At 40.4% G+C, this 27,887-nt stretch overlaps 2 protein-coding genes across 8 annotated transcripts in view; one reads left to right on the top strand and one right to left on the bottom strand.

The window, feature by feature from the left end:
* The window catches only part of PER3 (period circadian regulator 3), a 44,461-nt gene extending 25,270 nt beyond the window's left edge, over positions 1 to 19,191 (top strand). For 3 of the 6 annotated variants that reach the window (XM_007492108.2, XM_007492110.2, XM_007492109.3), the window contains 9 exons: positions 8,963 to 9,098; positions 9,967 to 10,091; positions 10,848 to 10,994; positions 12,399 to 12,650; positions 13,048 to 13,778; positions 14,822 to 15,011; positions 15,481 to 15,655; positions 16,220 to 16,370; positions 16,938 to 19,191. In XM_007492108.2, the coding sequence (XP_007492170.2) occupies positions 8,963 to 9,098; positions 9,967 to 10,091; positions 10,848 to 10,994; positions 12,399 to 12,650; positions 13,048 to 13,778; positions 14,822 to 15,011; positions 15,481 to 15,655; positions 16,220 to 16,370; positions 16,938 to 17,072 (2,042 nt within the window). In that variant the 3' untranslated portion in view covers positions 17,073 to 19,191. Of the gene's footprint in view, positions 1 to 8,962; positions 9,099 to 9,966; positions 10,092 to 10,847; positions 10,995 to 12,398; positions 12,651 to 13,047; positions 13,779 to 14,326; positions 14,612 to 14,821; positions 15,012 to 15,480; positions 15,656 to 16,219; positions 16,371 to 16,937 lie in introns of those variants that run through there. The other 3 variants (XM_007492111.2, XR_466616.2, XR_466617.2) reach the window with 3 other exon arrangements.
* A 737-nt stretch (positions 19,192 to 19,928) lies between these two features.
* Positions 19,929 to 27,596, bottom strand: UTS2 (urotensin 2). 2 transcript variants are annotated; one of them, XM_016422290.2, is made up of 4 exons: positions 27,004 to 27,596; positions 25,596 to 25,706; positions 23,432 to 23,475; positions 19,929 to 20,198 (listed from the first exon to the last, which is right to left on the bottom strand). In XM_016422290.2, exons 1-4 carry the CDS (start codon positions 27,104 to 27,106, stop codon positions 20,082 to 20,084), a joined length of 375 nt encoding a protein of 124 aa, XP_016277776.2. In that variant the 5' UTR covers positions 27,107 to 27,596; the 3' UTR covers positions 19,929 to 20,081. The 2 variants fall into 2 exon arrangements, with proteins under 2 accessions (XP_016277776.2, XP_007492176.3); XM_007492114.3 differs by having other exon boundaries at positions 25,596 to 25,703.
* Positions 27,597 to 27,887: the final 291 nt, after the last annotated feature.

Raw genomic sequence — 27,887 nt, 5'->3', positions numbered from 1 at the left:
GTTTCCCAATTTGTTGCTTCCCTTCTGATTTTAGTTACATTGGTTTTGTTTGTACAAAAACTTTTTAATTTGATATAGTCAAAATTATTTATTTTACATTTTGTGACTCTTTCTAACTCTTGCTTGGTTTTAAAATCTTTCCCTTCCAAAGGTCTGACATGTATACTATTCTGTGTTCGCCTAATTTACTTATAGTTTCCTTCTTTATGTTCAAGTCATTCACCCATTCTGAATTTATCTTGGTGTAGGGTATGAGATGTTAATCTATTCCTAATCTCTCCCACACTGTCTTCCAATTTTCCCAGCAGTTTTTTATCAAATAGTGGATTTTTGTCCCAAAAGCTGGGGTCTTTGAGTTTGTCATAGACTGTCTTGCTGAGGTCATTTACCCCAAGTCTATTCCACTGATCCTCCTTTCTGTCCCAAAGCCAGTACCAAATTGTTTTGATGACCACTGCTTTATAGTATAGTTTGAGATATGGTACTGCAAGTCCTCCTTCCTTTGCATTTTTTTTTATGATTTCCCTTCCTTGATCTTTTGTTCTTCCAAATGAACTTAGTTATGTTTTTTTATAATGTCAGTAAAGAAGTTTTTTGGTAGTTCAATGGGTATGGCACTAAATAGATATATAAGTTTGGGTAGGATGGTCATTTTTATTATGTTAGCTCGTCCCACCCATGAGCAATCAATGTTTTTCCAATTGTTTAGATCTAGTTTTAACTGTGTGGAGAGTGTTTTGTAGTTGTGTTCATATAGTTCCTGTGTTTGTCTTGGCAGATAGATTCCTAAGTATTTTATATTGTCTAGGGTGATTTTAAATGGTATTTCTCTTTCTAATTCTTGCTGCTGAAATGGGTTAGAGATTTTTAGGATCTCTAATTTAGTCTTCATCTGAGGATTTTTAATTTGTTTGCTTTCTAATTTTTTAATTTGCATGCCCAGTTCATTGACCTCTACCCTTCTTAATTTGTTAATATATGAACTCAAAAATATAAATTTCCCCCTGAGTACTGCTTTGGCTGCATCCCATAGGTTTTGAAAGGATGTCTCATCATTGTCATTTTCTTCAATGAAGTTATTTATTGTTTCTACGATTTGTTCTTTAACTAACTGGTTTTGGAGAATCATATTGTTTAATTTTCAATTAATTTTTTATTTACCTCTCCATGTTCCCTTATTAATTATTATTTTCATTGCATTGTGATCTGAGAAAGTTGCATTTATTATTTCTGCTCTTTTGCACTTGTTTGCAATGTTTTTATGCCCTAATACATGGTCAGTTTTTGTGAATGTACCATATGCTGCTGAAAAAGAAGGTATATTCCTTTTTGTCCCTATTTTTTTTTCTCCACATGTCTACTAAGTCTGATTTTTCTAAGATTTCGTTCACTTCTCTTACCTCTTTCTTATTTATTTTTTGGTTTCATTTATCTAGTTCTGATAGAGGAAGGTTCAGGTCTCCCACTAGTATAGTTTTTCTATCTATTTCATCCTTGAGCTCCTCTAGTTTCTCCTTTCGAAATTTGGATGCTATGCCATTTGGTGCATACATGTTGAGTACAGATATTTCCTCATTGTCTATACTGCCTTTTATCAGGATGCAATTACCTTCCCTATCTCTTTCAACTAGATTTATTTTTACTTTGGCTTTGTCGGATATCATGATTGCAACTCCTGCCTTCTTTTTATCAGTTGATGCCCAATAGATTTGGCTCCACCCTCTTACTTTCACCCTATGTGTATCTACCTTCCTCATGTGTGTTTCTTGTAGACAGAATATATGGTAGGGTTTTGGATTCTAATCCACTTTGCTATTTGCTTGCGTTTTATGGGTGAGTTCATTTCATTCACATTCAGAGTTATGATTACTAGCTGTGTATTACCCAACATTTTGATTTCTACTCCTGTTCCTGCCTTTTCTTCTTTCACTATTTCCTTCTACACCAGTGTTTGTTTTTAATCAGTCCCCCTACTTCCCACCCTTATTTTACTTCCCTTTCTACTCCCCTCCCTTTTTTGTCCCCCTCCCCCTTTATTTTCCCTGTAGTGTTTCTAAAATTAACCCCCTGCCCCCTCCCTCCCTTGTACTGATTCCCTCCTCACCAGTCCGTTTGTTACCCTTCTACTCCCGTATAGGGCACAAATATATTCTCTGCCGCAATGGATTGGATTGTTCTTCCCTCTTGGGGCAATTTCAAAGCACATAAGAGTTGAGTATTTCCTATCTCCAACCTCTTTACCCTTCCAGTGTATTGATGTTCATCCCCCTCCTACCATGAGCTTCTTTGTGACATATAAATTTGCCCCCATTTGTTTCTTTTCCCATTTCTTTTAATATTAACCTATTTTTTAGTTCTAATTATATATATATATGTGTGTGTGTGTATATATACATATATACGCATACACATGCATATTTATTTATGCATGAATATATCTATATACCTATTTATGTTTTGTCCTTTCATCCTATACAATTTGTCACTGTTCCCTCTAATTGTACTTCTTTTTGCTGCCCAGGGAATAACAGTTTTTAAGAGTTACCAATGACCTCTTTTCTTATAGGGATACATATCATTTTAACTTATTGAGTCTCTTAAAAAAAATTTTTTTTGGTTTTGTTTTTCTTTATTCCTTTTTTAATTATCTTTTGATGATTCTCTTGAGTTCTGTGCTTGGATATCAAATTTTCTGTTCAGGTCTGGTCTTTTCTTTGCGAATTCTTGGAATTCTTCTATTTTGTTGAATGACCATACTTTCCCCTGTAAGAATATAGTCAATTTTGCTGGGTAATTGATTCTTGGTTGTAGACCTAGTTCCCTTGCTTTCTGGAATATCATATTCCATGTCTTTTGGTTTTTCAGTGTGGATGCAGCCAGATCCTGCGTTATATTCACTGTGGTTCCATGGTATCTGAATGACTTCTTCTTGGCAGCTTGTAATATCTTTTCTTTGGTCTGATAGTTCTTTAATTTGGCTATAACATTCCTGGGTGTTGTCAGTTGGGGATTAAGTTCAGGAGGTGATCTGTGGATTCTTTCAATCTCTACTTTTCCCTCTTATTCTAGGATATCAGAGCAGTTTTACTTAATAATTTCTTGCAGTATGATGTCCAGGATTTTTCTTTTGTCATGGTCTTCTGGTAGACCCAATGATTCTTAAATTTTCTAAATCCTCTGTTTTGTGAATGAGATGCTTCATATTTTGCTCAATTTTTTCATTCTTTTGATTTTGTTTTATAATGTCTTGCTGCCTTGTGAGGTCACTTAATTCTAGTTGTTGTATTCTGGTTCTTAAAGACTGGATTTCATCCCTGGATTTTTGGTCATCCTTTTCCTTCTGGTCTGATTTTCTTTGGAGGTCATCTTTCATCCTCTTTACCTCGTCTTTCATCTCCTTTTTCTCATCTTTCATCTCCTTTGCCTCATTTTCCAGCTGGTTGATTTTGGCTTTCAAGATACTATTTTCTGTTTCCAGATGATTTATCTTAGTTTTTAAGTTTTTTTCCCAATTGTCTTCAGTCTCTCATAATTGTGTTTTGAATTGCATTTTGAGTTCTTCCAAAGCCTGTATCCAATTCGCAGGGATTTCTGATTTTTCCTTTGCTGATCCCTCCCCCTCTGTTTCATTCGCTCTTTACTCGTTACCTGTACAGAAGCTGTCTATTGTAATTTCTTTCTTCTTTTTCTGTTGTTTGCTCGTGTTTACCCCTTCTTTGCTTCCCCTATTTGTCTATGCTCTTGCTCCTCTCATTTTTTTTTTGGTTTTGGGGTTGTCAGTCTCCCCTCTTGAAGCTTTGTCATATCTCTTGGTACAGTCTCCAGGGGAGGAATGTTGGCTTCCCTGTCCTCTGGAGGCTTTTGTTCTTATTAAGTTCAACTGGGTTGGGCTGTATGTGCTCTGAGGACAAAAGACTCCTGGAAGGCTGGAGCCAAATGAAAGGTCTCAGCCCCCCAGGCTCTCTCCAATTCTCCAGCTGCTTCTCCACCACCTGTGTTCCACCCTCTGAGCCTGGCACAGCACTGTCCACAAGGTATACCAGTGCCTTTGCCTACCCAGAGGTTCTTGTCCTTCCGGGAGGCCCTGCACTCTAGGTGGAGAGGGGTCCTGGCCTCCCTGAGCTCTGAGGACTCCTGGTGGGATTAGGTTCAACTGGGTTGGTCTGGATGTGCCCTGAGGCAAAAACCTCTGGTGAGACTAGAGCCAGATGGAAGGACTCAGCCACAGGGATGCAAGCTCTTCGGTCTCTCTCTAACTGCTTCCCTGCTGCCTGTGTTGGATGGTCTGAGCCTGGCCCAGGTTGCTCTCAAGGTACACCCTCCAGACCAGCACCTTTGCCCGCCCAGAGGTTCCCGCTGCTGCTGGGGGCTCCGCGCTCTGGGTTGGGGGTAGGGGCCCTGGGACCTTCCTTCTGCTTTCCCCTTAGACCCAAGTGTTCTCGGATTCCAGCTTTTTTGGGGGGGGGTGTACCTTTTGAATTGAGTCCAGAAGGAGGGTTCCCTGCCTCTGTCCTGTTGTTAAGTTTGAATTTCAGTACCCTAGGAGCATTCAGTTTGTGATCGGTAAGGAAGGGTTTTCAGAGGTCTGAACTTTTGCTGCTTCTAAGCTGCCATCTTGACTCCGCCTCTCCATACTCAACTTTTAAGTAGGATATTTACACTTTTTGGTGATTAAATCTAAAAAATAGGCAGGGGGTTACAATTTTAATCTTCATAATCCGGGGAGAGTTAATTTTAATCTTCACACCTATTTTAGAATCAATATGAAGTATCAGTTCTAGGAAGAAGAGCAGTAAGGACTAGGCAGAGGGGGTTAAGTGACTTGCCCAGGGTCACACAGATAGGAAGTGTCTTAAGGCAGATTTAAGGCCAGAACATCCTAACTCCAGGCCTTGTATTCTATCTGGGGTTTTTTTGTTTGTTTTTTTGCCCCTTGTCACTGTCTCTTAAGGCAATATATCTCCATTAGAACTATCTAATTTGCTTTCTCACTATATCCTGCCAAGTTTTTTCCCTATAATATATCTCTTGGATTCCCTTGATAATGAGACATTTCTCAGTTGCAGTTCTTTTATACATCTAAAATTTACCAAGTTTTCCTCCTTAAACACTTATTAGCACCCTGTCTCAGCCTTATGTCTCACCAAGGACCATTGACTCTCTCCACCTAGACTAGCACTAGCAAACATTTTCTGAGTTCAAGTGCCCAGAGGGCAAGTTCAAGCTGTCTCTGAGCTCTCCACATTATAGGGGAGAGCTGAGGGAGAGATTGATTGCTTTGGGTGGCTGGACAGAGGAGTGGGGCATACAAAAAATGTCCTCGGGCACTGGGAAGAAGGGGAACAGTGCAGTTCCCCAATTGTTGGCTGTGCACGTGTGCCACGTCTTTACCAGCACTGACCTAGACTCACCTCTGTGATTTCAGTCTGGCTCCACTCTCCTGTATCTCTTATGATAAACTATTTCTCACCACCTGAGAGAGTTAGCTTCTCTTGATTATTATTCAATTCAGCAAACATTTTCCAAATGCCAGTTATTAGCAGAACTTGGTATTAGACTGGGCAGTAGGGGAAATACAAAGACAAAGATTAGTCAAGACACATTCCTTATCCTCATGTAACTTATGGACTAGGGGAATATGTTATTGAATCTAACTAATATGATGACCTTTTCCTCCTTATTGCAAACCTCAGACTAGCTCTTCTCTTTTTTTTAAAAAAACGTTTTTAACTTTAATAATAAATTTCCACATGAATTTTCCAAAGTTATATAATACAAATTGTCTCTCTTCTTCCCTCCCATCTTCTGGAGCTGGCAAGCAATTCAATGGGTTATACATGTATTATGGAAAACATGTTTCCATATTATTCATTTTTATAAATGAATAATCTTGTAAAACCAAAACCCTAAAACATATGCCTAAATAAACAAGTGATGATTTATAAATGCTTCCATCTGCATTCTTACTCCAGCAGTTCTTTCTCTGGAGGTGGATAGCATTCTTTTTTCATAAGTCCCTCAGAATTGTTCTGGATCATTGTGTTACTGTTAGTAGCAAAGTCTATCACATTTGATCATTCCACAATATCACAGAAAATTACTGTATATAATGTTCTCCTGGTTCTGCTTATTTCACTCTGCATTAGTTCATGTAGATATTTCCATTTCTTTCTGACATCATCCTGTTCATTACAATAGTTTTCTATTACCATCACATACCACATTTTGTTTGGCCATTCCCCAATTGAGGGACATCCCTTTAGTTTCCAATTCTTTGTCACTACAAAAAAAGCAGCTATAAGCATTTGTGTATAGACAGGTCCTTTCCCTTTTTAAAAAAATCTCTTTGGGGTACAGACTTAGTAGTGGTATTACTACATCAAAAGTTAGGCATTGCTTTATGGCCCTTTGGACATGATTCCAAATTGTCCTCCAGAATAATTGGATCAGTTCACAACTCCACCAGCAATGCATTAGTGTCCCAATTTTGCCACATCCCCTCCAGCCTTTATCATTTTCCTTTTCTGTCATATTGGCTAATCTCATAAGTGTGAGGTGGTACCTCAGAATTGTTTTAATTTTCCTTTCTCTAATCAAGAGTGACTTAGGACATTTTTTCATATGATTATTGATAACTTTTATTTCTTGATCTGAAACCCACCTGTTGATATCCTTTGACTATTTACAAATGGGGAATGACTTGGATTCTTATAAATTTGACTTAGTTTTTTATATATTTGAGAAATAAGTTCTTCAGAGAAATTTGTTATAAAATTTTTTTCCCAGTTACTTCCCTTCTAATCTTGGTTACATTGGTTTTGTTTTGTGTAAACCCTTTTTAATTTAATATAATCAAAATTATTCCTTTGACCACTTGTAATGTTCTCTTTCTCTTGTTTGGTCACAAATTCTTGCATTCTGCATAGATCTGACAGATATACTATTCTGTGTTCCCCTAATTTACTTATAATATCATTATTTATATTTAAATACACAGTGATTCCTCGTCTGTCACAAGAGTTACATTCCAGAGACCCCTGTGATAGGTGAAAATCTGCAAAGTAGTGACATTATAGTTATTTTATTATTTTTATATATTTTTTTTCTTTTTTTTTTAAAGCTAGATTTATAAACTTTTCCCACACACTTATAAACACTGAACCAATCAGTGCTCAGGATTCAGAACACACTGCTGTGGTTGGTTGCCTTTCATTCCATTAGCCAATACAGAAATACCCACTTTGTGCTCAGCTGTGTACAATCTCACATTGGCAAACTGGTATTCATCTGCAAAATCGTGCAGTATAGCAAAAACTCCACAATACAAAATTAGATTTTTTTTTAAACCTGTGATACAGAGAAGCTGCCATAAGTGAACCATGATATAGTAAGGGACAAATGTATATCCATTTTGACCATATCTTGGTATAGGGTGTAAGATATTGATCTAAATCTAGTTTTTGCCATACTCTTTTCCAATTTTCCCAGCAGTTTTTGTCAAATAATGAATTCTTATCCCAAAAGCTAGGATTTGGGGGTTTAGCAAACATTAGATTGCAGAGGTCATTTAGTCCTAATCTATTCCATTGATCTACCCTTCTATTTCTCAGATTGTTTTGATGATTACTGCTTTATGGTACAGTTTAAGATCTGGTACCACTAGGACACCATCCTTGAAATTTTTTTTCATTAGTTTCCTTGATATTTTTGATCTTTTGTTCTTCCAGATAAATTTTGTTACTATTTTTTCTAGTTCTGTAAAATAGTTTTTTTTTTAATTTGATTGGTATGGCACTGGATAAGTAAATTAATTTAGGTAGGATTGTCATTTTTATTATATTAGGTTGGCCTTCCCATGAGTAATTAATGTTTTTTCCAATTGTTTATATCTAACTTTATGTGAAAAGTGTTTTATAGCCGTGTTTATATAATTCCTGTGTTTGTCTTGGCTAATAGATTCCCAGGTATCTTATGCTGTGTAAAGTGATTTTAAATGATGTTCCTCTTTCTAACTCTTGCTACTGAGCTTTTTTTTTGGAAATATATAGAAATGTTAATGATTTATGTGGGTTTATTTTATATCCTGCAATTTTGCTAAAGTTATTAATTATTTCAACTAGTTTTGTAGTTTATTTTCTAGGATTCTCCATCACATCATCCACAAATAGTGATAGTTTAGTTTCCTTAATACCTAGCTTTAAGTCCTTCACTTTCTTTTTTCTTTTCTAATTGCTAAAGCTAGCTTTTCTAGTACAATATCAAATAATAGTGGTAATAATGGGCATCCTTGCTTCACTCCTGATTTTATTGAGAAGGATTGCAGATGATATTTGCTGATGGTTTTAAATAAATACTATGTATTATTTTAAGAAAAGACCCTTTTATTCCTATGCTTTCTATTGTTTTTTGATAGGAATGGGTGTTATATTTTGTCAAAGACCTTTTTTGCATCTATTGAGATAATTATGGGATTTCTGTTAGCTTGATTGTGTTGATATGGTCAATCATGCAGATAGTTTTCCTAATATTAAACCAGCCTTGCATTCCTGGTATAAATCCCACCTGGTCATAGTGAATAATCCTTGTGATATATTGCTATAGGCAACTCTTTTTTCTTAATTGCTTCATCTTCATCCCATAGAACATTGGAAGCAAAAGGACATTTCCTCATTTGACTAGATAAAACTCAGGGTCTCATCCTGTTAGCTAGCCCAGCAGTGTCCCTCCCACCTGTCAGAGCCAGAGACTGTTTCATCAGGACCAGGCTTCTCTGGTCATCTGATTATATCCAGGCAGCTGTAGAGAACAAAAGCTACTGCATGCTTTTGGTTATTCAGTTTCTCTGAGAGGTCTGGTCTCTGTCCTAACACAGAAGTCCAAGAATGGAAATATCTGAAATGAAAATAATCTGGAAAAAAAAAGCTGAAATAACCTTTGGAAATTCTTGGTTTTTCTTTTTTAGGCAACAAAAAGCCTTCTCATCCTTCATCTCAAGAACTGAGAAATAGTAGTTTGGGTACTGATTCTTGTGATGATTTAAGAAAAGATCAGCATGTTCCATCATATCAACAGATCAATTGTGTGGACAGTATTATCAGGTGAGGAATAAAAGTTTTTGGAATAAAAGTAAAAATAAGTGATAATTGTAGGCTTCATACATCCTAAACATTTTCTGCCCTAATTTCATTATCAACCACTATCTGCTTTGAAGGCTCCTTAGGTGCCAGAGGAATCTAAAGTAGCTTAAGACAAGATTCAACTCAGTTTGACTTAGTTTGGGAAAATGAGACAAACGTGAAAAATTAAACAATCTAAAATTAAAGCGATCGGTCAGGGTAATGATAAGAGATGGAGAGAGTATCTGGTCACATCAAGATGTCTGGTCATGACTAGGGCTGTATTGATTATTGCCCCATTCCCTGAAGGCCTAGAGCCCATATTATGTTGGTGGTAGTCAGGGAAGACAATGAAAAAACATATTCCTTGCTGTGACTTATAACAAAATAAATGAGAGTTCTGTGGTGAACAATAGGAGACCCTTCCAGGTAGGTTGGCTGGGAGGATTGTCAGTGCAGAAAGAATGGCAGATTGGGAAAGAGGACAATTTATCAGAGTTGTGAAGGAACACAAGGGCGCACTGGATTTTTGAACTCTGCCATGTGTTGAGGAATCTTTACTATTTTTCACCTTCTGGCAGTTCTTCCATAGTAGGAAAAAGTACTTCATGGTAGGTAGGGATCCTGTTGGTATCTCATAAATGATTATCTCGCTTGGGAAAAGTATTAATTATATTGCTGTGGAGAAATCAGCTCTTCAGTCTTGAACAGCAGTAGACCATCTGCACAAAAATATAGATGATATGTCCACAGGGATCTGGAGAATTTAGATTTTGGAATGGTATATTGAGTGTGTGTATATTATGGATATGTGTCCATATATATGGTAAGATACCTGCTCCCAATGCAGGTATCTGGAGAGCTACAACATCCCTGCCTTGAAGAGGAAGTGCATCTCCTGCACCAACACAACTTCCTCTTCCTCTGAAGAAGACCACATCAGTCAGAGACCGGCTGGGGCCCAGGCACTAGAATGTAAGGAGAATCCCATTTTTATCTAGAATGGAAATAGTTGTGATAGTAAATGGGTTTCAGTTTCACAGATTCATAATAACCCCAGTTTCACCTAGCTTTCATTTTCATTTTGGGAAAGATTTGGTCTGAGAAGGTTAAAAGTTAAAGCTGGCATCTATAGATGACACAGGTATAATGGATAGAGTCCTGGACATGGAGTCAAGAAGATCTGGCTTCAGAGCCCAGCTAGGCCATGGCCAGGTTTGTGACCATGGATCTCAGGGGACTGTTTAGTATCTACCTACTAAGCCTGGGAGATTGGAGAGTTCCCCATGCTAGAGACGTCATAGGTACTTTGTGTATTAAATCCACTTTTTTTCTTTTACTCCTTAATTCCCTTGCACTCTGGCTTATCATCTGTGCTGATGGTTCTCAAGTCTACCTTTGTTGCTCCAGACCCTCTGCCGACCTCCATTCTCTCTATCCTGCCTTTCAGACATCTCACCCTGGATGTCCACTAGACATCGAAAACTCAACATGTTCAAAACTGAATTTAGGGTGCTTCTCCCTCAAACTTCTGTGGAGGGCAGCACTCTCCTTCCAATCCCTCGGTCATCCTGGATTCCCCACGCTTTCACTCCCCATTCCACCCAAGCTGTTGCCAAAGCCCGTCAGTTTCACCTCTGCAGCGTTTCTGGGGTGCACAGGTCAATTATTTGGTGTCTGCAGGTGTGCTGACAGGTGGTGTTCTCACCAGTGTTTCTTTGATTTCACCAGCCATTCCCCAGATTCCAGTCCTGGCCACACCTGCAAGGGCTGACAATGAGGAGTTGGCACTCTCCCCCAAAGCCATGAGTGTGCTCTCTGCCACAAGCCAGTGCAGCTACCGGAGCACCCTGGTGCACGTTCCCCACCCTGAATCAGGTAGGGAGTAGGCACCTTTGGGCAAGAATCTCAAATTGCTACACTCAGGCACTAAAGCTACCTTTGTTTTCATCTTGCAGGCCACTGGGTTATAAGGATCTTTAACTATCCTTAATTTTTAAGGTTTCTGGGAGGAGAATGAGTATTCATTTTAATTGTGGTTTTTTGGGGTTCTCTTATTGATGGGTCTGGTTTGAGTTGCTGTTAACACTGACCTTTAAAGAAAAGGTCACATTGAGTCCCTTAGCCGAACAGCATAAAATTCTTTTTGTTAGGACAATAGAATATTATTGGTGGTTGAGCATAGAAGAAATGAAAAAGTTACTCCTCCTTTGACAATAGAAGTGTTTATTGGAGGACCAATTTTCTAGCTGGTCCTTTCTCTTCCTGTATCCCTTTTGAGCTTTTTTACTAGTTGTGTTTATTGCAGAATGGTCTGAGAATGGGGGAAAAGTAATAATTTGGTTGGAGAGGCTATTGAGGTTAATGATTAAAATGAAGGTTCTGGATTGTTTGGATATTTCATTTACTTTTGCCTGGCCTAACATGTATGCCTCCAGAGTAATGTTCACTGAGGGAGGGATGTGAGGAGACAGGCAGATTGCCAAGACAGGCCATAGTCATTGTCTAGTGCCCAAGGGTAACCAGTGCAGGCTGGTGGAATGAAACGCAGATCCACTATATCTCACCAAGGAAGAGAGGACTCAAACCTGACAGCTCAGTCCACAGGGGAGTGGGAGCTGTTGGGATGCTCACTTACAGTGTGGTTATGATAAACTGGGAGAGCCAGCCTGGTCCCCTCTGTTGGCACAGCCAGGCACATATTTCTATTTTCCTTCTTGCCCTGTTTCCGGGTAAATGACTACAAGTAACCCTGGCTTCAAACTTATTATTTCATCCCAAAAAGGTTAGATGTATTAATATTTTAAACTCTTATTCTCAATGTTTTTGAACCTTAGTAATAACATTTAAATTATTTGACTATGAGACAGAATTTCATCATTTTTGATTTTGACATTTTTACCCAACACACATTCAGCATGAGGGCATATCATTAACTATACTTGATGAATATTATCACAAAGTATCATGTTGCCACATTTCTATCTGTGTTTCTGTATGTCTTGGCAATGTTCACATTTTGTACAGATGTGTATTTTGTGAAGTTAGTATTCATACAGATTAAAGAGCTCAACCATAAACAGTGTCAGAAAGAAAAATGACATTTTTAAAAAACACTTTTTTAGAAATAGTTTTCCTAGTTTTATATCCTCATGGTTGCATCAGAATAGTCTGTAATAATGTATTCTATGCCTCTGAAAGAATACATTTAAGTCTATAAAAGAGTCACAATCTTGGTGAAGAATTTAATGAAACTAATGCCTCCTTTTTCTTCCTCGACAGAGGTGACTGCTGGAGATGATGTTATTGCAGGAAATGAGCAGGCTGAGGCCCGGAGTTTGAGTCTCCAGACTTTCCCAGTGGCCCCAGAGGAGTTTAAGCAAGTAGGACTCACAAAGGCAGTTCTCTCTGCTCATACACAAAAGGAAGAGAAGAACTATGTGGACAGATTTCGAGAAAAGATCCTATCTTCTCCATATTGCTCCTACCTTCAGCCAGATGGCAAAAGCAAGATGAAATATGCCACCATCCAAGGTACCGATGCTGTTGTTTTTACATCTTTCATATTCCTGGTTACACAGCAATGTCATTTACAGTGAGCATGAAGGAATTGCTGGGTGCTAGGGGTGGCCCTGGGAGCCCAGGCGGATGGAGGCATCAGGCTGTCACAAAATACTTCAGGGGTCCCTTTTCTAGGGTTTTCCTGTTGGCCCTCTATCAGATGGAATTGATTATCTTTTTAATAGTGGAAGTATTTCCATTTGAAAAAAAGTCATTGTCCTAACACCGCTGTGCCTCTGGCATAATGCCTTTTTCTCTTGGACTTTGCATTTGTGGGTTATGTTCTTTGTAAGTGTGCCTAGAAGTAGGGCTCTTCTTGGTCTGGAGAGCTTTTCAGGCAAACACCACCATGTATGTTGTCATTGTTTAGGGGATGCTCCTTCCAAGCAGGCCACATCTGCTGGCTGTAAAAAGGGAAAACACAAACGCCAGAAGCTCCCAATATCATCTTGTAGCAGCGATTCTCGTGAGAACTTTCCTTCTCTGCTGGGGAAGCCGCCTCCAGGCAGACCACCCTGGTTGCCTTCAGACTTGACCCCTCCTCACCCTTGTGGGTTGCTGCACCCTCCTTTAGCAGGAGTTCCCATGCAGGCCCCTTCCCCAGTGACTGGTTTCCCTGCCTTGCCCTCGATGTCTTCTCTGAGAACACAGTATACAGCGTCTGCACCTGAACTGGGGCCTCAACCTGGACTGCACCCTTCCTATAGGATGCAGCCGCTTCCAGCATTCCCTTCTCCTTATGTGGGTGCTTTTATGACCATTATTTTACACAATCCCCCTCCTTATCCCCAGACATGTCAGCCATTCTCCCCCCCCTGTCCATTCTCATGTGTGCCTGGCTCATCTGAAATCCCCCCACCGCCCCCACCACCCTCGTCACCAGCGCTGCCTGTGGAGGACCTTCCAGAGCCACCGTCCCCCACCTCTAGCCAGAGATCGGCTGAAGAAGAATGGGCGCTCCAGAGCGAGCAGGAGCACCCCTTGTTTAGTCATTCCAGGAGCAGCTCCCCCTTACAGCTAAACCTGCTCCAGGAAGAAATGCCGGGGGCCCCTGAGCCTCTGCAGTACACGGGATCAGAGGCAGACCCAGGAGCCCAGCATGTGAGTAATGGCCACTCCTCCCAGCGGGGGCTTCATGCCAGGCACCACCGGCAGCTACACTGGGGGTGGGGCCATGCTTTCTGTCTCATCCGTGGCAAGTTGGCTTCTGCTCATTCAGACATTGAAGTGGACGTTAAAATGGGCCTCTGCTGTCCATGTGAAGAGGAAAGGCCCAGTGCCTCTGACATGTGTGCACGCAGCCCTACAGGTGGTTGTGGGAGGGGGCTGGAGGCAGGCATTGGCTCCTCCTCGGGAGACCATTTCTTAACAGTCCTCTTGGAGTGGGCACCTCCTGCCTGCATGGCCAGGCCCGCCACGAGCATAAGCAGGCCTTGAGAACCCCAGGGTCAGTCCGAGCTGGGCAGCTGTGGTACCAGGAGGCTGGAACAGTGAACTGTTCAGCTGCAGATCCTCTGAGGGCTTGCAAGTGTTACAGCAAGCTCCACCTTAGCTTTTCCCCATGTTTGTAATACGCAGTCATGTTAACTGATGAAATCTCATCAGAATAAAAAAAAATTCTTTTTTTTTTTTGCATCCCAATTGTTTAGTTCGCCTGACAAAAGTAATCCATGCATTAAAAGCAAAAATACAGCATGATGTAGTAGTGCCCAGGACGTGGCATCAGAAGACCTGGATTCAAATCCCGTCTTCACCACTTAAAGCCATATGACCTTGGGCAAGTCACATCACTTCTGAGACTCAGTTTCCTCATCTAGAAAGTGGGAACAATAATGCTTGCATTGCCAACCCACCTCACAAGCTTACTGTGAGGGCCAGACAAGGTCACGCATCAAATGAGCCCTTTGTAAACATGCAGGTGTCTAAATAGAAAGGTGAGTAACTGGGACTGAGACCACAAAGAGATGCTTTGTGCATATGCAGGAACCTTTGCAACCTTCCTAGAAGTAGGAAGAAAAACTGTCGTTTCTGTCATTTATCTTATTTGCTATAAGAAGCTATTCAGTTGTCAGACCAAAAAATGTTAGAATGTGATGCTGGAAATACGAAGTGAAGGTGTATCTTCTTGTGTCTATTCTTCCTAGCAGTCTAAGGCAGGAGATAATAAAAAGAGCCATAATTCTGTGGCCAAGGAGCTGTTCACCCTGTTACTTCAAAAGGACTCTCCTGCTGGGGCTGGTTCTGTGGCATCAGGTAGTGGGTCTGTGAAATCAAACTCCTCAGGCTCCGACGCCAACGGCTCATTCTCCCATGGCACATCTGGTTGTGGCACAGGTAGGAAACCGAGAAGTTTATACTGTGGGGACAGAATTTACTCCCCAAGACTCTTACCCAGCATCCCAATTGCGTGCTTACACCGTGTGAACATACAGAGTAACATTTTGGTGTGACCCTGCCCCGCTCTCTCATCTTCCCTGAACATGACTGCAGAAGCTGGCTAGAAGCCAGGCAGGCGAATCTACATGTGTGGTCATACTTAAGTTAGAATATTAGGCTTTGAACTTCTAATTTTTTTATTTCTTCTACTTCAAGTGCTTATTAATAAATTTTATGAAAAATAAGAGCTTGGAGTTATTTATTTAAATTTAAATCTTACAATATTTTGCTGAAATTTTTGGGCAAGATCACCTCAAGGCAGCTGTCCCCAGAGAAGGTGATCTGCCAGCTCACCTGGGCCACTTGGCCAAATCAGTCCTTGAGAAATGCTTCCAAATCTTTTCTTCTTTTTGGGGGTTTTTCATAGGAAGCAGCGATAGCAGCAAATACTTTGCAAGCAGCGACTATTCCTCTGAAACTTCCCAGAACAGGCAGAAATCAGAGGAAAAAGAAACACCTCACAAATCAGGTAGAGATGCCATCTGGGGAATGATAAAGCAGACTCCTGAATGTGTCCTGATGACTTATCAGGTCCCTGAGAGGTAAGACAATAAAGAATTCCATTGTTTTAGGGACTTGTGACTATTTAAACTTGGATGGCAGGAAGTAATTTTGTAATGTTATTGGTTTTAAAGTATTTTAAAGTATATTCTTGGGGGTAGCTGGGTGGCTCAGTGGATTGAGAACCGGGCCTAGAGATGGGAGGTCCTGAGTTGGCCTCAGATACTTCCCAGCTGGGTGACCCTGGGCAATTCACTTGACCCCCATTGCTTAGCCTTCACCACTCTTCTGCCTTGGAGCCAATACACAGTATTGACTCCAAGATGGAAGGTAAGGGTTTAAAAAAAATTAAAAATTAAAAAACATACTCTTAGGAAGTGTATCAAGTTCATTCTTTGGTAGCAGAGAAGTAATGTCCTGGGCCCACAAAGAGTAACTCTCACTGGTTTATTACATTATCATAGGATTGGAAGGATTATCAGGGCTTCATTCATATTAAAAAGTTCCATCTGAATGTCCTTAAATTAGAACTGTCCACCTTATTGGAATAGATCCCTTTCCCTATGAAAAGACAAGCAGATGAAAGGTTTGGGACTTTTTTGAAGGGTTAAAGAAGACGTATTGAAAGAGGATCTGGAGAAGCTAGAAAGTATGAGGCAGCACCAGCCTCGTTTCACGGATGGACAGAAAGAAGAGTTGGCCGAAGTGCACCCTTGGATTCAAAGCCAGATGGTCCCTCGAGAAATAGATACCCACGTAAGCAGCCCCTGTCATGCATGGGAATAAGGAGGCAGGGGACAGTCCACCAGAGATGGGGAGGAGTTGGCAGAGGCCTCCCACGTGGGAAGGCTTCCCTTGTTCTATCAGGGTGGCCTGCTCAAGGGAGCCAGTGGTGCTGTCAGGCAGGCATTTAAATCCCTGTAGTTTGGGGGGGGGGGTTCACATGAACAGGCTTTTTGTATCTATTGTATCACCTGAATGGGTCATTTGGGAGAGTCACTGACAGACATCTCTCTGTTTTTCAAGAAATGGGTGGATGCCTGTTGTTAGGTAGAGCTCTGGAAACAGGCTGGCCTAATTTACCGTTCCATGTCTCTAAAAGTCCTTCTCTTCTAAATGCTCTTGAGAGTAAAATTAAATCATGAAATGGTATCACTTCATTAAGTAGTTTTGTTTACATGAATATTAAATTGATTTGTAGTCTTAGATAATATGGCAAGTTGGTAGGAGAGAAATTAAGTCCTTGGAAAAAAAGCTTATTGCCATTTAGACCATAATGGCACAAACATCATGTAACTGCCTTGTTCTTTTTCCTTTCTGGAGGGCTGTGTCACATGTGACAACAAACATTCACTAGGTGTTGGGCCTTTGCCTTATGAGAAGAGTCTGGAAGAAGACATTTGGGTGACTGATCAGGAAGATCTACCTGCACAGCCTTTTCAAGACAGAAAGCTTTGATGCTTTGGACACTTATGAAGCCTTGCATATCTTCTAAAAATCTTGCCTTTTCAGTGACTTTGCAGTTAATAGTAAATGCTTAGAGCTATCCAAAAGTTTTATTCCTCAATTTTTGATAGACTTTTATTTTTTCAAATAGAATGAGTTTCCAAATAGAATCTTTTACTCTTAAATTTGAAATATGTTCCTAGTATCTTGAAACCATCAGTTGCATTTTGTTCCCATTTCAGCCATCACAATTCCAAAGAGGTTAGATTACAGCATGTGGATGGCAGAGCATGAAATCAGTCTTGCCCACAGGGGATGCAATAAGGAGTAGGACTCCAGGCAGCCTGGAGCCTTCCCTGCATTCAATCTATCCCTTCTGGTTGAATTTGGAGCATTTGAAGAGACTGAACTTGGGGCCTGGAATATTTGTTCTCTTGAATTCAGCCTATCTAGGCTCCACATTGGGCAAATTACACCTCCATCCCAAAGAGGTGCTTCTGCCAACATTTGTGCTTAAGCAAGACATTCAGACTAATTTTGCCTTGTTAAGTTAAGAGTCAGAAGTTAAGTCAACATTAGTACACCTTAGTAGACAAACGGACAAGCCTTTTTGTCCTTGTGGGAACATGAGCATCAGCATTTTTTTAGATTCCATCCTCTTGAGTTTTAGCCTTCCCAGACTTAAGCCACTGTCAGTCTCAACATTTTTCCCCTTTGGTTCATTTCATAAGAGTTGGAGGCAATTTCCCTACCAGCTCTGAGCCTTCCTTGAGCACCAGAGTCCACTTCTTAGCATTTGAGAACAGCACCGTGGAAATGAGAAGATGCGTGGTTTAGAGGGAAACAGCTGAGCTCTACTTTGAGTACAAAATATGCCCTAAACCAAGATTTCTTAGGTCGCTCCCATCTGAAATATTGTCTGTTTACTTCACATGCTTGCTAATTCCCTGGTGCTCTAGAGAGTGATCCTTATTTAGATTTTTAAACGCATGTGACCTCTGATGACTCAAAAAAGTGGCACCTGGGAGAGACTTTCCTCATTGGTTTAGGCCAATAAACAAGGATAAGCTGTTGTCCTTTTGTAGGCAAACACTAAATCCTACTGGAAGGTTGTTGATTTTTGGTGAGCCACTGATAGGTAAAATTGATTCCTGTGCCATTCAAATCTGTTATTAGCAGAGAACTTTGATGTTCTACAGTGAATGGATGGTTTCTGAAACATACATTCCGTTTGTAAAGTTGCATAAATTTTTTCCTATTTTTTAAAAAAAAGGCCATTCTGGGATGTGTCCATTACTGTGTGATTTCCTTGTGACAATGAACACTGTCAAGTACTCCACAGAATGCTGTTTAAAAAAAAAAACCAATTATTTTACTTGCTCTAATAGTAATAGGAGTCTCTCCCTTCCTTTTCATTATTTCCTGGGATCACTTTTATCTAAGTTTGCAGATTTATTTGCCTTAGAATACAGTTTACTGAAAGCTCTGGATGGTGTGTGTGTGTGTGTGTGTGTGTGTGTGTGTGTGTGTGTGTGTGTTGATCTGAAAGAAGTGTAGCATCAGATGTAGGAGCATATATATATATACGTATATATTTACAACCATTTATAAATGAACACATTTTGATAACTTCAGTGTTAGGTTAGATAGTATTTTTAGATTTTTTATCTCTGTGAAATTACTACTGCTGAAAGTAAAGAGTGTGTTGGTTCAGTAGTGATGTGTAGTTACTGCCCCCCAAGGGGGCTCCACCCAATCTAGAGCTTTTGCTTGGTGTTTTTATGAATTTGTTACATGCTCACCTACAGAAATTTGTTTGAAAATATATGTTGTCTCTTTCAATGTTTACACAAATGTTGCTGCTCCAGCAGTTTTTTCCTTGGATGTGTTGTGAGAATTTCTTTAAAAAAAAAGAAAATAAAATGCTATGTATATGAAATGATTCTCTGGCAAAGATGAGGCTTGGTTATAAATCGCAAGGCAAATCAGAATTTGAATTTTTTTTAATGTTTCAACTGAATTTGTAATTAGCTTTGTGTGGATTTGTTTGTTTTTACTATATATGAATATTCTGACCAGGTGTCTTGGGGGTTTTTTTAAGTAAAAATAAATAAAACCAGCAGTGAACCTCTTTGAAGCCTTCATAAAATTTCTTTCACTGACACTGACTACATCTTTAAACAATGAGATTTCATAGGGTATAAGTATTTTGTACATTGAAAATGATAAAGTATTTAGTCCTCTCTTAAAATATGGCTTGGAGTGGCTTGGAGTCCCAGGAAGGTACTTAGTTGTCTTTTTGGTATGTACATAATGGCCTGTCAGATTTGTGAAATTTACTGAGTGTGTTTCTTAGAACTCCAAGTCATTTGGTCAGTAATCTGAAAATGCCCAGATTTGAGCTACTCAAAATGTGGGATTCTCAGCATTTAGCTGAATAGAACACCCAACTCCACAAATGGCCCCAAAGGAGAGAGAGCCTAGAATAGTCTAGAATCAAAACCCTACTTTTGGACCTTTTGGCATTGTGGTTGGAAAGCTAGATCATGGTCCAAACTGAGACAGAACTCGTAGAGGCTCTGGCTCAAGTCAATTGAATTGTTTAGTAAAAAAACAAACAAAAAATGCCAACATAGGTGGACTTACCAAAATGAAGTGCTTTGAAGTATTCAATATTAATTAGGCCCTGTTTACCTGTAATTACATTTTTTTTGGTTAGTAAGTTTTCTCTAGAAACCACTCTTAAGTCTGAATCATTTTTCATTGCTGTCACTTTTATAAATCAGGATGTCAGTGGAAGGGACACATTTTAATACAAAGGAAATGAGACACAATACATATATTTTTAAAGGAAAAAATACCTAATTACTTGCAAAACAGAGGATTTATTTTTAAATAATAAAAATTATGTACTTGGGGGTTTTAAAGCCATTACTTTTAAACCAAACAACTTTATTTACAATTTCCAAGGGGGTCATAAATAGGATAAATTAAGCAGTTGGGGAGAAAAGCTACCTCGCTTTATACACAATACTTCCAGAAGCATTCAGAAGGGGGCCCGCGTTTTTTAAATTGTTTCCTGGTTCCAGCCAGAAGGTGACCTAGGAGTGAGATTTTGGGGTCTTTTTCATAGAAAGCCTAAAATAAAAAAGAACAAGGTACATTAGTAGGCAACAGGGTAGGACGATGAATTGAGTGCCCGCAGTGCATGAAGCGCTGACCTGGAATCAGCACAACTGAACTTCCTAAGTTCAAATCTGGATTCAGACACTTCCTAACTGTGTGACATTTCCCCCTTTTGGCCTCAGTATCCTCATCTGTAGAATGAGCTGGTCCAGAATTAGTCCTCTGAATTCTGAGGGATGATTTATCAAAGAGGCAGAAATCCAAAACCAGGCACTAATGCTAAATAGAACCATGCCGACCGTGTTCATTGTTGTCTTCTACTTGTAAGACTACACAAAGAGGAAAAGTCAAGAGAATTGTAACAGTTAAAATAAGTTTCTAGTAATAAAAGTATTATATTTTAGAGGTTTATTAAAAATTATTAGAATTAAGAAATAAAGAAATGCAAAGTAAGAAAAACACATGCATACATCTTGCCTGCCTAGTAGAGAGACTTGTGTACTTAGAAGTGGAAGCAGAGAGCAAGTAAGCGGTACAGTTCAGTTTAAAGACCCATTTTGTTCTCGGCCCAGGTGAGGACTCTCGTGATATTATAGGGATTCTGGGAAGTGCCAAGGACTTCTGGTGATTGAAGTCTGGGGTTCAAATCTCCATTTTTACAAGAATGATGCCTCAAATGAAGAAAGGAATGGAATGGAATGGCATGTTAGGCTAGGGATGAACAGAAATTAATTCTCTCTAGGCCTCTGATCAATCCACTGATTCTGGAAGTCCAATGAGGAAGCAGGTTACCCACCTCAAGGGACAGTGATAATGAACTCGGGGTGCATGGCCCATCCATTGTTAGATATAGTCAATGGGAGAATTTCTTTGACTTGACTGTGAACAACTGTTTCTAGGGTTTTCTTTTTGCTTTTTTTTCAATGGGAGAGAGAAAAAAAATACTTAATCATTTTTTAAAATCCAAACTCAAATATTTTAATTTAAAATTTTTAATTTCTTAAATTAAAAAAAAATTTAAATGTCCATCTTGATCAAGGGCATTTCATCCAATATTAGCTAAAGTCTCTGTTCTTTCAGGATCTTCGAGTTGTAGAAAAGGATACAGCAAAAACACCACAGGATAGAACCCTGGGAAATTGTAAAATGAAATCTGATATTGGATCTGCCCTGATGGAACTCCCAAATAGAGGGGGATTGTAGCTTTGATTTTCCCTTCTTGTCGGTTCTCTTTTCTAAACTTTCTCATACAAGAAGATGGCAAGCTGTAGCAAGGAGGGCATTGACCCTGGGGTCAATTTCAGCTCTGCCACATAGGAGCCACTTGGGTAAATCACTTCCTCCTGCCTCAGTTTCTTCATCTGTTAAACGAGGGAGGATGGATGAGGAGATCTCCCAGGCATCTTCCAGGCATTCTGTGCCCTACTGTATTAAACAAGATGCCATATATTTTTATTTAACTTACCAGTAGTCTTTAAGGCAGAGCTAGTATAAGCTATTCTTTGAGCATGACACGTTTAGAATAAAGAAAGGGAATATTTCAAGTAATTTTAAAAAAATAAATATTCCATGTACCATTCCAGAACATTGCGTTCTTCCAGTCGGTTGAGTACTTTGTGATACACAGTTCCGTTTCCAGGGGGCTCAGGATGATTTCTTAAACCTGGTCTTGGGGAAATGAATGGCTTTGGTGTAGGAAACTGGCGCAAGAATTTCCTGGGTTAAGCTCATGCTGCCAAAGAATGGTCCACCATGATGTCACCCTCAGATCTCTTTAACTTGGCTCTCTGTGGGTCAATTCTTCTCCAACCCTAGGCATTTGTATCGCACTCGCTGCGTCAGGCAGCACGCTACGCGCTTTGTCATCATTCTCTCATTTGACCCTTGCAATAGAAGCTCTTTGTTGGCGTTCAGTCTTGTCTCACTCTCTGCGACCCCATTTGGGGATTTTCTTGACCGACGCACCAGAGTGGTTTACCATTTCCTTCTCCAGCCCATTTGACAGATTGGTAAACTGAGGCAAACAGAGGCAAAGTAACTTTTCCAAGACCACATAGCTACTAAGTAAGCGTCTGAGGGCAGATTCGAACAAGGGTAACAAGTTCTCTGCATTTCTACTCACTGTGTAAAACAGTCCTTTTTATTTGTCCTAAACTTGCCTTCCTCAACGGGTAGCTCCTCATTTCAGTTCCCTTCGATGCCCTTCATGATTCTATAAGCCTTGCTTATATCTCAGCCTCCCATTTTTTCTAAAAAGACATGAATTTCGGTTTATCCCAAGCCTAGTCTTGTTCAGAAGCGACTCCATCCCTTTCTTCACTGAAGCATCCTTCTCTGGACTTTTTCTGTTCTGCCTTGAGTTGAAGACAGCATCAGCACAGCCTGCGCATGCCTCTCCGATGGAGTCACTGGTTTTAGAAGATCTTTGATAGATCACATTCCTCAGAACCCAAAGACCTGTCACTTCTGCCTCTCCCACTTGGCTTCTCCATCCTCCAACATCATGGCACCACTTCCTCCTTGTTACGTGCTACTATTCAGTTCCTGGTTCTCTTCACTCCCCACTGCCCATCGTCAGTGGCATAATGTAGTCTCCTCCTCCTCCTCCTTCTTCTGTCTTCTTCTTTTCTTTTTAACCCTCACCTTCTGTCTTAGAATCAATGCTGTGTATCAGTTCAAAGGCAGAAGAGTGGTAAAGGCTGGGTAATGGGAGGTAAGTGACTTGCCCAGGGTCACACAGCTAGGAAGGTGTCTGAGGTCAGATTTGAACCCAGGATCTCCTAACTCCAGACCTGGTTCTCTATCTACTGTGCCTCCTGGCAGCCATGACAGTCTGCTGTGACTTCCTTTGTCTCCTTTGGACTTTGTTTAAAACCTTTTTTTCTTTCTCCACCTCAACATGTGTCATTCTGAAGCTAGATATCTGATAGAGTGAGGTAATAAGATGTCCACTTTTGTCCTTCCCCAAGACTCCTGACTGTGTGCCTGGAGTGCTCTCCCTCCTCGTCTCTGCCTTCTGGCTTCCTTCCACCCTCAGCTCAAATGCTCCCTTGTGTAGAAGGCATTTTTGAGACCCTAATGGGTCAGGACGGGACCCCCACTGAGGCCGCACAGATCCAGCGTGGCCCGGGAGCTCCTTGAGAGCAGGACTGGCTGCTTTTGTCTTTGTTTGCACCCGCAGCCCTTTGCACAGTGCCTGGTGCAGCATAGCTGTGTGCCAGAGAATCTCCCAAACAGCCACTTACCTTCTTCCCATTTTCCTTCTGGTCCAACACAGCAGAGCTTAGATCTGTAAGACAAGAGGTGTCGGAGATGAGTCCTCCAAGGATGCTCTTTCCTGTGAAATGCTTGTCAAAATAGAGAGACAGCAAAATCTGAAACACTGAAGAGGGACGAGCTCAACAAAAGTTGTCGTGGGTGGTATCTAGATGGTGCAACAAATAGCACACCAGACCCAGAGTGGGGAAGACTCCTCTTCCTGAGTTCAAATCCAGCCTAAGGCTCTTACTAGCTGTGGGACCCTGGGCAAGTCACTTAACCTTGTGTGCCTCAGTTTCCTCATCTGTCAAATGAGCTTGAGGGAAAAAAAAGAGAAATCTAGCTGTGTGACCCTGGGCAAATCACTTAAACACTTGCGTGCCTCAGTTTCCTCATCTGTCAAATGAGCTTGAGAAAAAAAGAGAAATCTGGCTGTGTGACCCTGAGCAAGTCACTTAACTTTGTGTGCCTCTGGTTTCCTTAATAATAAAATGGGAATGAGAAAAGCACCTCCCTCTGAAGGTCATGAAAATCAAACAAGATCATATTTGTAAAGCTCTGAGCAGCACCTTGCCTGGCATTAGTCAGTGCTTTACAAATACTTGTTCCCTTCCTAGTTCAGAAGTAGAGGAGGTCAGAACTCCTTTGTTCATCAGTAGTGGAAATCAGTTCATGAGATGCCACTATACTTGAGTGAGAGGTATAGGAAGACTCAGAATCTGGAGGAAAGGATGAGAGGAGGTTGAATGGAAGGGGAGAGGAAAAGGAAAAGAAAGGACAGGAGAGGAAAGAAGGAAGGAAGGAAGGAAGGAAGGAAGGAAGGAAGGAAGGAAGGAAGGAAGGAAGGAAGGAAGGAAGAAAGAAAGAAAGAAAGAAAGAAAGAAAGAAAGAAAGAAAGAAAGAAAGAAAGAAAGAAAGAAAGAAAGAAAGAAAGAAAGAAAGAAAGAAAGAAAGAAAGAAAGAAAGAAAGAAGGAAGGAAGGAAGGAAGGAAGGAAGGAAGGAAGGAAGGAAGGAAGGAAGGAAGGAAGGAAGAGGAAGGAAGGAAGGAAGGAAGGAAGGAAGGAAGGAAGGAAGAAAGAAAGAAAGAAAGAAAGAAAGAAAGAAAGAAAGAAAGAAAGAAAGAAAGAAAGAAAGAAAGAAAGAGAAAGAAAGAGAGAGAGAGAGAAAGAAAGAAAGAAAGAAAGAAAGAAAGAAAGAAAGAAAGAAAGAAAGAAAGAAAGAAAGAAAGAAAGAAAGAAAGAAAGAAAGAAAGAAAGAAAGAAAGAAAGAAAGAGGAAGGAAGGAAGGAAGGAAGGAAGGAAGGAAGGCGCATTTAGGGGAATGGGGTCCTAGACCCTATTAGGCCATAAACTAGCTATGTGATATCAGCCAGCTCAGTTCTCATCTCTGAACCTTGGCTCTTCCAGCTGTCACATAAAGGGATTAGAAATGTGACCTCCTGGCTGGAAGCCCCAACAATCCCTATTTCTTTGAAATTAATTTTTTCAGATGTTAAACAATATGATATTTCCCCCAACTAATAGCATAATTAAAACATTATATGTGAAACCTATGATTTCCAGTTTTGATGTGTCTCTTTTATAAGTAAAGCTCAGCTTCATTTTGGCCACCAAATTATTTTTAAAATCATAATTGTCAGGACACCTAGTTGGCTCATTGGGTAGAGAGCCAGGCATGGAGATGCAAGGTCCTGGGTTCAAATCTTGTCTCATATGCTTCCTATACTATATGACCCTGGACAAGTCACTTAACCTGAAATGCCTAGCTCTTATCAATCTTCTGCCCTAGAACCAATACTTAGTATTTATTTTAAGATAGAAAGTAAAATTGATTTTTTTATTATAACCACCAAACTCCTTTATCTTTTATTTTAAAAAATTTTAGAATGAATAAAAAAGGAAGAGCTAAGGTAGGAAGAGGAAGGTGATATGTGAAACAGAGCAGGATTTAGGGGTCAGTGTCAGGGATAGGGATGGAGCTGAATATTGAGAGCACTGAGAGCCATCAAGTCAGGCCAGAGAATTCTCAAGAACACATGTTGGTTGCCTAAGCTTCCTTCCGAAATGATCTCCCCCCATCAGGCATGGGGAACCGTGGCCAGGGAGCATCAATCAGCTTGTGAGTACAAAATTATTGTTATTATTATTTACCAAATTTCCTGGAATCCTTCTCTCTTTCTGCATCCAAAATCTCTGGCAATGTCTTCAGGATGGAAGCTCTGCCCAGGTCTTCCAACATCAGCCTTGTATCCTCATCATCTGCTTTAGAAAGAGAAGGTGAAAGGGGAGGGTGGTTATTAGCCTGCTTCTGTCTCCCTAGTCATGAAAAGTCAAATATAACTAAAACAACTGAATAATAAAAACCACTATGACCCCAGCTTGCCTCAGTTTCCTCTTCTGGCAAATGAGCTAGTGCAAGAAATGGCCAACCACTCCAGTATCTTTACCAAGAAAACCCCAAATGGGGACACAGAGTTGAACACAACTGAGAAACACCACAATTTATCTACGCGTCTAGGACTTCTTAAATCCTTGTAAAAATGTCCATCATTTGTCTAAAATAAGATTTTTATTTGGAGACTCTCTTGATTTACTCTTCTAGTCTTTGTTCCTCTTTTAACAGTCAAGATTTAATAAACTTAATGCTTGTCTCATGCAGTTGAAAAATTCTGATTCTAGCTGTAGGTATGCCCCTGAGCTTAAATGGCCTGTGCCTCAGTTTCCCAACCTGTTAAATGACTGTAATAACAGCGCCTACCTCGCAAAGTTGTGAGAATTTAATGTGATGTCATTTGTCCCGCCCCTGGCACTTAGTAGGTGCTATATAACCATTCGTTTTTAATAGTGCTGTCCCCTGTGTGTATGGTCTTCCTCCTGATCCCTGGTGCATAGAATCCAGCTCTTCCTTCCAGCTGCAATTTGGGCATAAAGCCTTAGAGCATCCCCTCAGCTGCTGCAACCCTCTTTTTGCATTTGTATTTAATTACTTTGTGTTTGTTCTCTTTGTGTTTATTCTTTGCATATTTGCCTATTCCCTGTCCCCTCTCCCTCCAATCTCTTTGGACCTCAGTTTCCTTTTCCGCAATAGGAAGGGATTACAACAGGTGATCTCTAAAGTCTATCTGTGATCCATGATCTCAGGGATATTTGGAAGGGAGCGTGGAGGCACCTGGAACAGAGGAATCGTTTCATACTTTGAATCTCCAGAACTAGACCCACAGACAGCCCCGAACATAGTAAACACTGAATAAACGATTGACTGATTGATTGATTCATTCATTCATTTCTATTCCCATTTTACCAAGGCAAAAGAGCTTAAATTGTGAAGATGGGATGAAATTCCCATTATCTTCCAAGGCTACGGAGAAATGGTCCTCCGGTATTAATTTTGAAAGAGTCCTTTAAAGAACCTAGAATTTTTATTTATTTATTTTTTGGTAGCTGGAAGAAATCACAATTTAATCACAAAAATGTAATGACAAGAATTTCTCCACTTACCTCTTTCCATAGCTCCAACGACCTAAGAACCACCATAGCTAAGGAAATCGACATCTCTTACCTGAGAGCCGATAGACCATTTCGCTGGAATCGATGACGGGAAGAGACAAGAGCGGGCTTAAGAAGCCGACAAAAAATACCCAGGAGAATATTAGCTTGTACATGCCGACTGCAAGCTGAGGACTCGTCCTCCTTGGCTGCTGTAGGAGAGGAATCGGAACTCGAATTTTCTTTCTCTCTCGACATCCCCCTTTATATAAGGTCCCGTCACCTCGTCAATGTCATCCTGCCCCCCAGCCCCCCAAAATGGCATTATTGGCCACGATGCCCAAATAGCCACTTTGCATTGATGTCATTCCCCAAGACAGCAGAACAGACCGACAATAAATTTGCCATCATATTGCCTAGTGGACAGAATGGATCAAAGGAGAATAACGGGGAAATTTCTAAATCTGGCATGAAAAAAGTAACTGCCCGAGATAATTCATGACCCAAAGGACAGGTCAGACGCTGGTCGCAGTGGCCAGGGCAGTGAGTCGGCTGATGGATGAATCCCCGGGAGATTGACGCACACCATGGCAGCCAGTGGAGTTGGGTTTTTCCTTTTACAAGGTGAACTGATGAGTTGTCAAGCCCTGCGTCTGGGGGCTCTGTGTTAGGAACAGTCTCACATAGATACATAATTTAGTAGTGTAGATACAGGATAGAACATAGAGAATCTAAGCCGGGGACAAAACCCGACACCAGTTAGGGCAAATGGTAGCCTCAAGTGGGCTGCAAGCTTTCTTGGCATTGGGGAGCTCATTTGTTTCTGTTGTGCTGAGATCCAGATTTCCCACCATGGCTCATTAGGAAAACTAGGAAGATGGTGATTGATCATCATTTTCAACAATAATAACGATAATATAACAATAATATAATAATCATATTTTAAGGGCTTACGAT

The sequence above is a fragment of the Monodelphis domestica genome, chromosome 4, assembly GCF_027887165.1.
Source record: "Monodelphis domestica isolate mMonDom1 chromosome 4, mMonDom1.pri, whole genome shotgun sequence".
NCBI classification, from domain to species: Eukaryota; Metazoa; Chordata; class Mammalia; order Didelphimorphia; family Didelphidae; genus Monodelphis; species Monodelphis domestica.
Note: the sequence above shows the minus strand (reverse complement) of the source record. Positions and strands in the feature narration are given on the sequence as shown.

What these genes read in the sequence shown, in the direction of transcription:
- UTS2 (XM_016422290.2), bottom strand. Translation starts at nt 27,106, where the DNA reads ATGTACAAGCTAATATTCTCCTGGGTATTTTTTGTCGGCTTCTTAAGC. An exon ending in AATGGTCTATCGGCTCTCAG is followed by an intron (nt 25,707 to 27,003) that starts GTAAGAGATGTC and finishes CTCTTTCTAAAG; the next exon opens with CAGATGATGAGGATACAAGG. An exon ending in GAAGGATTCCAGGAAATTTG is followed by an intron (nt 23,476 to 25,595) that starts GTAAATAATAAT and finishes CTTGTCTTACAG; the next exon opens with ATCTAAGCTCTGCTGTGTTG.